The sequence below is a fragment of the Capra hircus genome, chromosome 27, assembly GCF_001704415.2.
Source record: "Capra hircus breed San Clemente chromosome 27, ASM170441v1, whole genome shotgun sequence".
Lineage (NCBI taxonomy): Eukaryota > Metazoa > Chordata > Mammalia > Artiodactyla > Bovidae > Capra > Capra hircus.
The window spans coordinates 8431679-8446173 of record NC_030834.1 but is presented as its reverse complement, the minus strand read 5'-3'; the positions used below and the strand labels follow the sequence as shown (position 1 = coordinate 8446173).

At 49.3% G+C, this 14495-nt stretch overlaps 1 protein-coding gene across 3 annotated transcripts in view; it reads left to right on the top strand.

Moving 5' to 3' along the window:
• IKBKB (inhibitor of kappa light polypeptide gene enhancer in B-cells, kinase beta) overlaps window positions 1-7518 on the top strand; it is a 54044-nt gene extending 46526 nt beyond the window's left edge. Inside the window, exons 16-21 of one of the 3 annotated variants that reach the window (XM_018041971.1) lie at window positions 501-550; window positions 636-735; window positions 909-1056; window positions 2636-2763; window positions 5007-5097; window positions 6141-7518. In XM_018041971.1, coding sequence (XP_017897460.1) covers window positions 501-550; window positions 636-735; window positions 909-1056; window positions 2636-2763; window positions 5007-5097; window positions 6141-6206 — 583 coding nt within the window. In that variant the 3' untranslated portion in view covers window positions 6207-7518. Of the gene's footprint in view, window positions 1-500; window positions 551-635; window positions 736-908; window positions 1057-2635; window positions 2764-4993 lie in introns of all 3 variants that reach the window. The other 2 variants (XM_018041970.1, XM_018041972.1) reach the window with 2 other exon arrangements.

The following is a 14495-nucleotide window of genomic DNA, read 5'->3' as shown; positions in this document are numbered from 1 at the left end:
CTGATGCTTCTGCCAGTATTCTTAGGACTAGAGGCTCCAGTCTTTGAAATCTGATTATCTGTAGCCTGTATTTTGTCAAGTTAGTCAGTGTTTTATCTTACTCTGGTTTTCAAACAAAAGTCAACCCCTGGAAATGTCAGTCCATCTCACTGTGTTTGGGCCCTGGGGAGGGCATGTCTGCTCCTGGCTTGAGTTTCAGAGGCCACGTTCTCTGCACTCAGGACCCACACCTCTGAATTGCAGGGGCCAGGCGGGTGGGGACTGCTGAGGGACAGAGGAGGCTTCTGTCCTGAGGACTCTCAGGAAGTCTTGACTGTGAGCTTTGAGTTGGCGTTTCGACAGTGAGCCGGGTCTTCCTCTGTCATGGGTTTCGCCCGTGACATCCCCAGGGAGTGTGCTTGCCTCCGGCCAGGACGTGCTACCCGCCTAGCTTCCAGAAGTTGCTGATGCTGCCGGCAGTAGCTCCGGTGCTGATGGAGCCGCTGCCTTGTGTGTTTCAGAGAAGAGCAGGCGCGGGAGCTTTACCGCAGGCTGAGGGAGAAACCGAGAGGTGAGTGGGCCGCCTCCCGGGTCCCCTACTGCCCGGGCACCAGACCGGCCCCCCACAGACCGTGCGGCTCCGTCCCGCTTTGCAGACCAGCGGACTGATGGTGACAGTCAGGAAATGGTGCGGCTGCTCCTCCAGGCAATCCAAGGCTTTGAGAAGAAAGTGCGAGTGATTTACACGCAGCTCAGGTATCAGGCCGCTGTCCCCTCGGCGGGTGGAACGAGGAGAGGCCCCATCCCCTCCCCTGGGCCCTGGAGGAGCTGCCAGCCGCAGCGGCCGAGCAGAGTCATCCCCGCTGGGGCCCGCGTCCTGCTCCCCCTGACCTGGGCGAGCTGGAACTCATCGCACTTGGTCTTCACAGTAAGACCGTGGTCTGCAAGCAGAAGGCCCTGGAGCTGCTGCCCAAGGTGGAGGAGGTGGTCAGCCTGATGAGCGAGGACGAGAAGACGGTGGTGCGGCTGCAGGAGAAACGGCAGAAGGAGCTCTGGAACCTCCTGAAGATCGCGTGTGTGAGTGAGCCCGGGCGGGCCCGTCCTGGAGGCAGCAGGGTTGGTGTCCATGCATCAGCTGAGCCGGGCCCCTTCGGGAGGCTCAAGGGGAGAATCCCTCCTCGCCGCTTCTCAGACGCCACTGGCTCCAGCACTCCTTGGCTTGCGGCAGCATCACTTCAGTCTCTGCCTCTGACCCCGTGTGGCCCTCTTCTCTAGTCTCTCCCTCTCTTTAAAGTTTGTTTCTTTTTGGCGGCACCGGGTCTCTGTGGCTGCAGCCGCGCTCTCTCTAGTTTGTGGTGAGCAGGGGCTGCGCCCGAGTCGGCGGCGCGCAGGCTTCCCATCACGATGGCTTCTCTGGTTGCGGAGCACGGGCTCCAGGGTGCGCGGGCTTAGCTGCTCTACCGCACGTGGAGTCTTCCTGGACCAGGGGCTGAACCCATGTCCCCAGCACAGGCAGGCAGACTGTCACCTGCTGTACCACCAGGGAAGTCCTCTACTGTGTGTCTTGTAAAAACACTTGTCCCTGGGTTTAGGTCCCACCCAGATAATCCAGAGGGATCTCATCACAGGATCCTTAGCTACATCTGCAAAGGTGCTTTTTCGAAATGAGGTCACACCCCAGGTTCCTGGAGACCTTCGTGCAGCCCCTGAGCGGTGTGCCTGCTGGGCCCTGAGCCAGGCCTGTGCCGTGCAGCGCTGAGCCCGCTCTGCGAGTGCCCACCATCCCGATGTGGCTGTGATCCCACTGAGTGCTGCTCAGAGAGAAACCGCAGCACAGAAGAGACTGGAGAAGAGCCAAGAAAAGCTTGGAATCGAGCTGGCAGGCAGCAGGGAGGCTGAGGAGGCTGACGGCAGAGCTGCTTGGCCACGGGCTAGGGAGGCCCGCTGCTCCAGGTGCGCCAGCTGCCGCAGCCCAGAAAGCACCTCAGCCTCTTCTGCTCCCCGGGTGGCGCAAGTCACGGGAAGTCACCTAGGACCTTCTTGTGTTTCTCTTCTTGGGAAGATTAAACGCACCTTCCTTCTCGTTTCCTTGTAAGGGTTTGTTGAGCAATCCAGCTAATGAGATAGAAGCCTTAGGGCCTTCCCTGGTGGTCCAGTGGTAAAGAATCCACCTTCCAACATGGGACGAGGGTTCGTTCACTGGTCAGGAAACTAAGATCCCACATGCCACAGGGCAACTAAGCCCTCCTGCCACAACGAGAGAAGCCTGTAACTGCAATCAAGAGCCTGCAGAGCCAAAAAACACAAAATTAATGGCCAGTGGTTGATGAAAAATAAAGAAATAGAACCCTCAAATTTCTCTGTATTTAGAACCCCCAAAATTTAAAATTAAATGGCCAATGGTTGATTAAAAAAAGAGAGAACCCTCAGATCTCTCTGTTTAGAATCCTCAATCAGAAAGTTACACCTGCAGATCAGAAGCAGTTTCTAAGCCGAAACGCAAAGCATCAGACAGCGATGTTGCCTGATTTCTGCAGGAAGAGCATGTGTCTCGTGGCCAGGTGTCTTCATGAGAAAACACCCTGCCGTGGAAGCAGAGTCTCAGTCATCCCTCTGCCCCCAGACCGCTGACTCTCGTTCCGGTTTTGCCCTCTAGAGCAAGGTCCGGGGTCCCGTCAGCGGGAGCCCGGACAGCATGAACGCCTCCCGCCTGAGTCACCCCAGCCAGCTGATGTCGCAGCCCTGCGCGACTCCTGACAGCTTGCCCGAGGCCGCCGAGAAGAGGTGAGTCCTCATCCGCGGCGTCCAGTGCCGAAGTCCGGGGCGCGTCAGGAGGTCGTGGGCGTGGAAGCGCGGGTCTCCTGGTGGCGGCGCCATGCACGCCCCTTGGCATCTGTCCCCCGTGCTGGGCGCTGTGGGCGTGGATGTGGTGTGTTGCTCACAGCACTGCTTGTGGCCTGCCCAGCCAGGTGTCCTTATCTGAGGCCGAGTTGCTCTTGCTGGATGGGAGCCTTCCGTCCAGTGCTGGCCAGCCCTGTGCTGTCCCCTCATCCATCCCCTGCTATCTGCTCACAGAAGCAGGTCCCCGAGGGTGTCCTCTGGCCACCGTGCCCCAGTCACGCATTGCCGGTCCCTCCTGTGGTCCCTCCTCCCCCCACCCCCCGCTCACCCCTCGCCGCCCTGCCTGTTGCGCACGCCCCTGCTGCAGAGCTGAGAGTGCAGCCTCAGAGCCCTTCCCATGAGGTTTTCCCTCTCTGCTTCCAGCCTAGTGCTGCCCCCAGGCCCCCTCTGGTCAAATCCGTCTTCATGGGAGACTGTTTTGATCGAGTTATTCTCCTGGATACTCAGGGGCCAGCCATGGCAGCCAGCTGCCTCGGGGCCAAGGCTGAGCCTTTCTCAGCCTCCAAGTGTCCTCTCCAGGCTCACCCCCACTCCCAGGCAGCTCCTGGCTCTGCCCGAGGGTCTTGGAGCCCGGTCCAGACAAACAGCATCAGTGGGTTCTGGGCTCTCACTGGACATGCAGGTTCGGGATCAGCAACCCCGGGTAACCAGGCCGGGCCGACCCCCCTGCATCCTGGCGCCCCGGCTCTTTGGCTCTGCTGACGCCCTCCCTGGGCTGTCTTCCCTCCGCCCTGGTCCTGCCTCCCACCCCCTCCATGGCCCAGACACACATGCACAAATCTCCGTTCCCGAGACACCTGTGCGGCTTTTTGTTTCTGGTTCAGCCTCACACCCATTTCTTCAGGGCCTTCCCTTGCTGGGCCCCAGGCACTGGAGATGGTGAAAACTGATTCCCAAGGGCAGATCTACAGACTAGAGAGGAGACTTGGTTGCTGAGGGAGAGCAGTGACCGACAGCGGGTACAGGGTTTCCCCTTGGGTGATGAAACGGTCGAGAACTGGACCTCTGCGATGGTTGCACGACGCTGTAAGTGCACCAGAAGCGTGTGGTCGTGCACCTTACACGGGTGAACTTTATGGTTTGTGAATATATCTCAGTAAAGCTGTTTCAAGAAGTCCTGTTCCTGTACTTGGGGAGTTTGTATCCTCTATTGTTGTGGGGTTTTTTTTTTCTATTTCTCTTTTGGCCTCTTGGCTTGCAGAATGTATTTCCCTGAGCAGGGACTGAACCTGGGCCCTCGGCAGTGAAAGTGCAGAATCCTAACCACTGGACCACCAGAGAATTCCCCGTGTTGGATTCTTAATTCTCTCCCCAACTTCCAGTTAGCTCCTTGAGGGTGGTCACCGGGTCCGGGGCCTCTGGGGCCAGCCCAGAGCCTGGTGCCTGGGCAGTGGCCAGCCGGTGGATGAGTCTGGGCTCTGCTCCTCCCACTAGCGCCCCCTTTGCGGTGAGAGGAGGAACTGCGGGGCCCTTCCTGTTGGGTTTGTCCCCGCTCTAGGAAAGGCGTCCTGGGGGCTCAGGTTGCCATCTGTCTGCCCACGTCCTGGAGCTGAGGTTAGAACAAGACAGATGGCTTGCTTTGCTCTCGCCTTTCTCAGCCACGGCCTGTTCTCGGGACGTGTGCATTTCTTATCGTAGAGAAGGTGGGACGTGTGCATTTCTCATAGGAAAGGCGAGAGTGCAGCAGATGAATTAGTTCCTAGAACACGCTGCTCCCAGTCTCAGAGAGCTGAGGACACCTGGGGAATTCTCGCGGTCTGTATACCTTTATCAGTTTCAAGAACTGTGAAACAGGTGATCTGGGAGAGATTTTCAGATTATGGCAGTTTAGAGAGAGCCTAAGAAATCCCTTTGGCTCTGAACTTTTTTATTAGGCCAGACCTCTGCTTTCTCATGTTGTGAATGGCGATGCTCACGGCTGGGTTTGAGCTTCCATAACAGTGCTCAAGAAGAACAGATGAAAATTGCCGAGGCAGTGTCATATATTTTAAGACACTCAGTATCAGAATAATCGTTCAATTTTTAAAATCTTTCCAGAAGCCCTTTAGCATACTTGTACATAGTAATATATTTCTTTTGAAAAGTTCACACTGACCATGTTCTAATAATCCAGTCGTTTTCTTTAGTGAAGACCTGGTGGCTGAAGCTCACACCCTGTGCACCCAGCTGGAGAACGCCCTGCAGGACACCATGAAGGAGCAGGACCAGAGTTTGAGGGTAATGGCCCACGGGGAGCCCCGCTGCTCCACACCTTTTCTTTTCTGCAGCAAACGAGAAGCTGAGAGAGAGGCGACGCCCTGCCGCCTTGATCTCAGTGTACACTTGGGATTTTCTGGTACAACCTTCATATTCATCATGATAACAGGGCTGACGACTGTTGAACGAGCACGGGTACCTTACGTGCTCTGTCTCCTCTCATCCTCACTGTGCTTGGTCCTTATGAGGCCGGTAGCATCCCTGGGAGAAGGCCTCTCTCCCGCTCTTCCCTTCTGTGCAGTTGCTGGGCATGCATGTGAGAGGTGCAGTGCTGGGCTCCAGGGACAAAGCTGTCACCACCCCATCTCTCAGGGACTTGGAGCTTAGGGACTCAGCAAGCCCAGCTCTAGGGAAGCTGATCTAAAGAAAAATGAGTCCAGGTACAGAGACATCGAGGCAAAGCTGAACTTACTGAGAGGATGCTTAATCGTTCGCTTGGGTCTTTTAATGGCCATTTCCTCCAATACAGTCCCGCACTAGCGTTGCCGAAACTTCTCGGTTTGGGGAAGGATCAGAGGGGTCAACTGCCAATGGTAATCACCTCTTATTTCTTCAAGTGCCATCCTGCTGTTTGGGGCTTTCCGTGTCTCCTCCTAGGTACTCTTCCTCCTCTGGGCCTTGTATGTTTCGACCCTTGCACTGCCTATGTGCTTCTGCCAGAGGGAAAGGAAGTCTGGCCAGGTGGTTCCACCTGGTTAGCCTGGAGCTGGAGAGCTAAGACGAGCCCTGGGCACCTGGGCGTTCAGTGAGCATAGGTCAGTGCTGTGAGCTGCAGGAATCACACTTAAATCGCCTGGCCAGAGTCTCAGGGGCTCCACGCCCATCTGAAGATAAGCTCCTGCATGGTCTTGAAGACATAGCTCCAGCTCTGGGGTCCCTTGCAGAAACTCGACTGTCAATGAAAGGCTCTAGCCTTCCTTCTAAATCGTGCTGGTTGCCTCCCAAAGAAGAAAACCAGGTACCTGGGTGGCCGCAGGGTTGTTAATGAGCCCGTTGACTTTCAGTCTCTAGACTGGAGCTGGTTGCAGTCGGAGGAGGAGGAACAGCAGGGACTGGAGCGGGCCTCGTGATGGTGGGCGGCCCTGGCCCCAGTGGGCCGCCTTGCTCAAGGCCCTAGCGTCATCGCGCCCGGCGTCCTTGGCACCCAGACAGAGATCGCGCTCCTCCAGCAGCCATGACGGTCGCTGTGGACCGAAGGCATGGCCCTCCGTGGGCACAGCCAGCAGCTCGTCTGCTCGCTGGATTTCCTCTGCTGCAGAGGCCCAGTGGACGTGGATGCCGGGGGGCGGCGTGTAGGAGATGTCTCCAGGGCCGCCACTGCCCCTGCGAGGGGAGAGGAGTGCTCCAGGCTCAGTGGCCACACCCGACTGACTCCCAGGACGAAGTCTGAGCGGCGCTCGGTGCCAACTGTCTCCTCCTGACCCCTCCTGCTCTCCAGAGGAGGTCTGTCTGCGTAGCTCGAGTTTCTGGATTCAGCTTCTCTTGAGCAGACCTCCAAACCCCGGATCCTGCCCTGTCCCATCCTCCTTTCTTCTCTGATCTCAGTGCTGCTAACGTTTGTCCTTCCACCTGCGATCTGCAGCCAGGCTGCGGTCCTTCCAGCCAGCGTGACTGGAGCCAGGAGGGAAAAGCATCTCCCTTCCTGCGGGTCCCAAAGAGTCCCTGGGAGCGAGCTGCCTTGGAGAAGAAGGAAAGACGGAAGGGATGTCTGTCACCCACGAGCCTGCTGACCCCCTGTGCCCACAGCCCTGCCCCGTGTGCGGCTGTGGGGGGGGGGAGGTGGGGGAGGTCCCGCCCCTCGTATCCTCTCGCGGTATTATTCAGTGAATGTATTTAAAAAACAGATTCTCTATTTTGCAACATGACTCAGATCCCACTGTCTATTTTTATAATACCTCTGGTTAGGACTTAACAAACTCAAAAACCCAACTGCAATGGAACATTTGATGAAATTGAACGGTGCCAGGGCCCGCGCTGCCTCTCTGCTGTCTCACGAAAGCTTCTCTGTGTAACAGAGGGACAGCACGGTGAGCTCGGATGATCCCAGGCAGGCAAGTTTGGTTGGAGAAGAAAGCCGGACGAGAAGAGTTTCACAGAGTGCCTTCCGTGGAGGCGGTTCTGTGGGTTCCATGTACAGGAAGTTTGGGCAACAATGGTTCATGCTTTAAGTGCCTCTTAGAAATTCACATTGTGCACTGGTGTACTGAAGGATGGAAAGTCCCGTGATAATGAAGTGAAGTGAAGTCCCTCATTTGTGTCTGACTCTTTGCGACCCCATGGACTAGTACGCTCCTCCGTCCATGGGATTTCCCAGGCAAGAGTACTGGAGTGGGTTGCCATTTCCTTCTCCCGTGATAATAAACTGGTTTAATTCTGCCTAAATCCGCTGTTTCCCCAACTTGCTTGACAATGATACCTTTTATTTTTCTCTCGTGTGCATGTAACGTTGATGAACAGCCCAAAGAACTGGAGAGTGATAAAGCATGATATAGAAAACACTGCTGAGGAACACAGTGGGAATTTAGACCCGAATGGTAGGCTGAGGTGGGGTCAGATTAGGGAGGGAATGAATGTTGAGCTAAGAATCAGGGGCCGATTTTAATGGCAGTTGGAAGTCACTGAAGAATTTTGAGTAAAGAATCACCAAAGTTCATGCTTCAAAAGAGTAACATAGGGACTTCCCTGGTGGTGCAGTGGAATCCACCTTCCAGTGCAGGAGACATGAGTTCGATCCCTGGTCGAGGTACTAAGATCCCGCATGCCAGGGGGCAGCTAAGCCCACACACCACAACTGGAGAGACTGCAGGGAAAGATTCAGCAACAGCAACTAAGACCCGATGCAGCCAAATAAATAAATAGAACATTTTAAATTAAAAAATGATAAAAGAGTAATACAACTGGAAAATGCTAATAGGTTGAAAAAATGAAAACCCTGGAGGTTGGACTTCCAGAAAGTGGAGCAGATGCACCTCCCCACCTCCTAGTGCAGCTGAGACCCTTGGACGTTATTTATAAACGAAGAAGATTCTGAAAGGTAGTGAGAAGGATGCAGAGCAGCGGGGACCTTGGCCCTGAGTGGTGGCACGTGGTGTGTTCCCCGGGGATTCCTCTCACCCCCTGCGTCCCTGGCGGGGGCTGGGAGCACCAGCCAGTAACACCAGCAGAGACGCTGCTCTCCAGCTGTTAGGCTCCTAGGTCTGCTGTAACAAATCACCACAAACTCCATGGCTTAACAGACGTCTATTCTCACAGGTCTGGAGGCTGGAAGCCTGAAGTCAAGTCCTCCAAAGTCTCTAGGGGTCATTCTGTTCCTTGCTTCCTCCAGCTTCTGGTGAACCCAGGAGACCCTTGACTTGTGGCCGCTTCTCTGCCTCTGTGGTCGTATTGCCATCATTTCTCTGTCTCTCATATCTCTCCTATGTGCCTTTTAGAAAATCAGATGTGCCTTGTGATCAAATTCAAGGCTGATCTGGATAAGGATACATGTCTCTTTCCAAGACCCTTATCTTAGGTTTTGCAATATAAGGCAATATTTATAGATTCTGGGGATTGGGATGTGGACATTTCTTCCTGGGGGCCACCATTGAACCCATATAGCCCCTCCCCAAAATTCATGGTGTCAAGAATGACTTAGAAAAGAGAAGAGCAAAATAAAAGCAAGCAGAATGAACAAAGCAATAAAGATCAGAGCAGAAATCAAAGACATTGACAAACAGGAAAACAATATGATCAATAAATGAGCTGATTCTTTGATACGTAAAAAGACGGAAGACACAAATGACCGAAATCAGGAATGAAACAATGAAATTACTGATGTTGCAAATACCAAAAGAATAGTGCAGGAATACTATGAACAACTATGCGTATAAATATAACAGAATAAATGAACCAATTACTTGAAAAACAATCTACCACAACTCGTCAAATTTGAAATAATATGAATAGCAATATAGCTATGAAATATATTGAATTTATGATTTAAAAACTCTGAAAAAGATCTCTGGCCCGAATGGTTACATTGGAAAGTTCTACCAGTGAAAAAAATTAACACTTACTCTGCACTATCTCTTCCAGAAAATAGAATTTGGAGGAAATATACCTACCTCCCAGTTCGTTTTATGAAGGCATTAACATGGTACCAAAGTAGACAAAAACAGAATAGAAAATGAAAACACATAAAGATGCAAAAATCCTTAACAGAATAATAATGAAAAATCAGCAGTGTTATAACCCATGACCAAGTGTGGGTTTTTTCATGGATATGAAGCTGGTTCAATATTTGGAAATCCATCAGTGTGATCACACAGAGGCTAAAGAAATATCACATGAACATATCAATTGATGCAGAAAATCTCAGGACGGTATTCAATACCGATTCAAGATAAAAGTCTCAGAAAAATAGAACTAGAAGGAAACATCAACTGAAAAGTAGCATCTACAAAAAACCAACAACTACCATTTTACTTAATGGTGAAAGACTGATTGTTTTCCCCTTCCAATTCAAATAAAGCAGGGACATCCTCTCTCACTTCTGTTAGCTAACATAGTACTAGAGGTGTTAGCACAATAAGGCAAGAGAAGGAAATAAAAGACATAGGGATTGGAAATGATGAGATGAAACTGTCCTTATTTGCAGATGGCATGATGGTTTATGCTGTTTCTCAGTCGCTCAGTTGTATCCAAGTCTTTGCAACCCCATGGACTGCAGCATACCAGGCTTCCCTGCCCTTCAGTGTCTCCTGGAGCTTGCTCAAACCCATATCCGTTGAGTTGATGATGCCATCCAACCATCTCATCCTCTGTCGTCCCCTTCTCCTCCTGCCCCCAATCCTTCCCAGCATGAGGGTCTTTTTCAGTGAGTCAGCTCTTCACATCAGGTGGCCAAAGTATTGGAGTTTCAGCTTTAGCATCAGTCCTTCCAATGAACACCCAGGACTGATTTCCTTTAGGATGGGCTGGTTGGATCTCCTTGCCGTCCAAGGGACTCTCAAGAGTCTTCTCCAACACCACAGTTCAAAAGCATCAATTCTGCACTCAGCTTTCTTTATAGTCCAACTCTCGCATCCATACATGACCACTGGAAAAACCATAGCTTTGACTCTGTGGACCTTTGTTGGCAAAGTGATGTCTCTGCTTTTCAATACTCTGTTTAGGTTTGTCATAGCTTTTCTTCCAAGGAGCAAGCATCTTTTAATTTCAATGCTGCAGTCACCATTTGCAGTGATTCTGGAGCCCAAGAATGTCTGTAGAAATTCCAGAAATTTGCCTGGTAGAAATTCCAAAGAATCTACAAAAGCTCTCCTAAAACTAAAGAGTGACAGGATACAAGATAAACATTCAAAATTCTATACTAGATGAGTGCATGAAAACCAAATTGAAAATACACTAGCAGTTATAATTAACCCAAAACCAAATTAATATTTAGATGTATTAGTATCCGACGTCCAAATAGCTCATATACCTCAATATATATTTTCTTAAAATAAGCAACCTGATTAAAAAACGGGTAGAAGACCTGAAGAGAAATTTTTCCAAAAAGGAAATGCAGAGAGCCAACAGGCACGTGAAAAGATGCTCCGCTAATCATCAGGGAAATGAAAATCGAAACCACAGTGAGGTATCACCTCACATCTGTCGGAGTGGCTGTCACCAAAAAGAACACAAATGTTGGCAAGTGTGTGGAGCAGAGGGAACTCCAGTACGCTGTTGGTGGGAAAGTGACTTGGTACAGCCACTGTGGAAACCAGTATGGAGGCTTTTCAGAAAAACTGGAAATGGTACTACGATGCGACCCAGAAATTCCACTTCTGGGTATAAATAGGAAAAAAAAAACACTAATTACAAAAAAGTACACATGCATCTGAGTGTTCATAGCAGCATTGTTTGTGATTGTCAAGATATGGAAGCAACGTACATGTCCATCAGCAGATAAATGGGTAAGGAAAACGTGGCACATAGGCAATGGAATACTATAAAAAAGCTTGGGATTTTGCCACTTGCAGCAACATGGATGCCCTTAGAAGACATTATGCTAAGTGAAATAAGTCAGAGAAAAATACAGCCTGATATGACTTACATGTGGAATCTAAATAAAGTGCCACAAACCTGTGAACTGTGACAAAAAAGAAATAGGCTCACAGATATAGAGAACAAACTAGTGGCTATAATGGGGAAAGGGAAGCGGGGAGGGACAGCATATGGGAGAGAAGGTGTCCCCACACACGACCGGTGTAAGACAGGCTCAGGGATGTGTTGTGCGCACAGGGAATGTAGCCCACATCTTGTAATAAGTATAAATGGAGTGTAACCTTTAACATTGTATAAAAGTAATAATAAATCCCAAGAACCACCCCTCCCCCCCCAAAAAAAACTAGGTGTAAACCTAACAAAACATGTTTAGGACTTGCATGCTGAAAACTAAAAATGAGAATGAAGGAATCCAAAGGACTAAATAAATGAAATATTGAGAAATATTGTGTTCATGGATTGGATGACCTAGTGATTTCAAGTATCAGTTCTCCCCACATTAATAATCAGGCTGAACAATTTCTATCAAAATCCAAGCAATACTTTTTGTAGGTATAGGCAAGATCATTCTAAAATTTGCCTGCCACTTAGGAGCTAAAATAATTGTGAAAGAGAAGAGTGAACTGAAAGTAATGACACCACCCAGTTTCAAGACATTATAGTCAAGACTGTGTGGTGTTAGATAAATAGATGCCTCATAGATCAATTGAGTAGAATAGAGGACCGAGAAATAGCCCCACACAAGTGCAACCAGCTGATTTTTGACAAAGGTGCAAAAGTAACTCAATGGAGAAAGGACAGTCTTTTTTTTTTTTTTTTTTTTTTTTAGCCATACCACATGCCTTGCAGGATCTTAGCTCCCCGACCAGGGATTGAACCCCAGGCCACAACAGTGAGAGTCAAGTCCTAACCCCTGGACCATCAGGGAATCCTGAAGGATAGTCTTTTTAACAAATAGTTGATTTCCATTAGCAAAAAAAAAAAAAAAAAAAATTGTAGAGTTAAGTATAAAATATAAAACTGATAAGAAAAATACATTAATTTTTCAGGGTGTAGAGCTTGGTGAAGTTTTCAGGCATTATTTCAAAACTATGGTCCATAAAATTTTAAAAATCAATAAAGTAGACTGCATCAAAATTGAGAACTTTTTCTCCGTGAAAGATACTTAAGGGAATAAAAAGCTATAGACTTGGAGAAAATATTTGCAAACCATATAGTTCACAAAGGATTCCTCTAGAATATATAAAGAATTCTCAAAGTATCTTTTTAAATTAACAATCTCAATAGAAATTAGACAAAAGCCATGGAGAGACATTTCACAAAAAAACAAATATATATATATATATACACACACACATCAATGGCAGTCATGTAAATAGATGTTCATTACAACTGATTACTGCTGCCGCTGCTGCTAAGTCACTTCAGTCGTGTCTGACTCTGTGCGACCCCATAGACGGCAGCCCGCCAGGGTCCCCCATCCCTGGGATTCTCCAGGCAGGAACACTGGAGTGGGTTGCCATTTGCTTCTCCAATGCATGAAAGCAAAAAGTGAAAGTGAAGTCGCTCAGTCGTGTCCAAATCTTAGCGACCCCATGGACTGCAGCCTTCCAGGCTCCTCCAGCCATGGGATTGTCCAGGCAAGAGTACTGGAGTGGGTTGCCATTGCCTTCTCCGAACTGGTCACTAGAGAAATGCAAATTTAAATGATTCATGATAAGATATTATCACTTATCAAAATGGCTAACTTTAAAAATAGTGACAATATGAAGTGAACCCATGGGAAACAGAGTCACTCATACATTGCCTGTAAATCGGTGCCCTGGCATGGTTTGGCAGTTTCTTAGGAAAAACTAAATGTATACCATATGACTCAGCAATCAGTCATATTCCTGGCATTTATCCTAGAGAAATCTTAGGAGGTCCACACAGAAGGGTGTTCATTGCAGCTTTATTTTTAATGGCTAACAGCTGGAAACAACACTTCCCACAACAGGTGAATAGTTAAACTATGATACATCACAGCTTGGAGATCTCAGGAATAAAAAAGCACAAACTCTTGGTACGGGCAACAATTTGGATGAATCTCAAGGACATTATTTCAAGTGAAAAAAAAAAAAACAGCTGGTCTCAAACGGTCACACAACTGTGTAGTTCCATTTATAGTATCTTTCTCAGAATGACTGTTACGAAATGGAGAATACAAGGAAATTAGTGATTTCCTGGAATTAGGAATGTTGGAGGGTGGATATTTAGGCGTAATCCAAAGGAGATGCTCATGTTCTAGTAGAATTCTGTATCTTAATTCTGGTGTGTGCGCGCAGGCATGCCTAGTCACTTCAGTCATGTCTGACTCTTTGCAGCCCCAGGGACTGTAACCTGCCAGACTGCTCTGTCCGTGGGATTCTCCAGGCAAGAATACGGGAGTGGGGTGCCATGCCCTCCTCCAGGGGGGCTTTCTGACCCAGGGATTGAACCTGGGTCTCCCACATTGCAGGTGGATTCTTTACTGTCTGAGCCACCAGAGAAGCCCATGATTACTGGAGTGGGGTGACATGCCTTCTTCCAGGGGATTTTCCGAATCCAGGGATTGAACCCAGGTCTCCCACACGGAAGGCAGGTTCTCTACCCTCTGAGCCACCAGGGAAGCCCCGGTCGTTACACAGATCCGTATGTGATACCGTGACGTAGAGCTACACGCACACATTCACTCAGTGTCAGTTCCCCGGTTTTGAGAAAAACAGCAGCAGCAGGTTTATAGATCCTTCTGCAGTGTATTTGCAACTTCTTGCAAATCTTGTAATTGTTTGAAACTTTCCGTGGATCTATAGTTATTTTAAAATTAAAAAAGTTTTAACAGCAAAAGATCCCTGGAGGTGGAAGCCCAGTTTTGTGGATGGATGTTGGTGAGGGGGGAGTTTGGGGAGAAGAGGCAGAGATGGTAATGATGGAAAAGGAAAGATTGTGAGTGATGTGGACATTTAGGAATATGTTCTAAGTACATGCAAGAGGTGCTTAGCCACATGGATGCTCATACTAAGTGAAATAAGTCAGACAGAGAAAGACAAATACTCTGTATTCTTGTTTATATGTGGAATCTAACAACAAAGTGAACAAATGTATGTAACAAAACAGAGACAGACTCAAAGAAAGAGAGAGGGAACTAGTGATTACCAGAGGGGAGGGATATGATAGGGGTAGGGGGTTAAAAGGTACAAAGTGCAGTTGCTCAGTCATGTCTCACTCTTTGCAACCCCATGGACTGTAGCCCACCAGGCTCCTCCGTCCATGGGATTCTCCAGGCAAGAATACTGGAGTGGGTTGCCATTTCC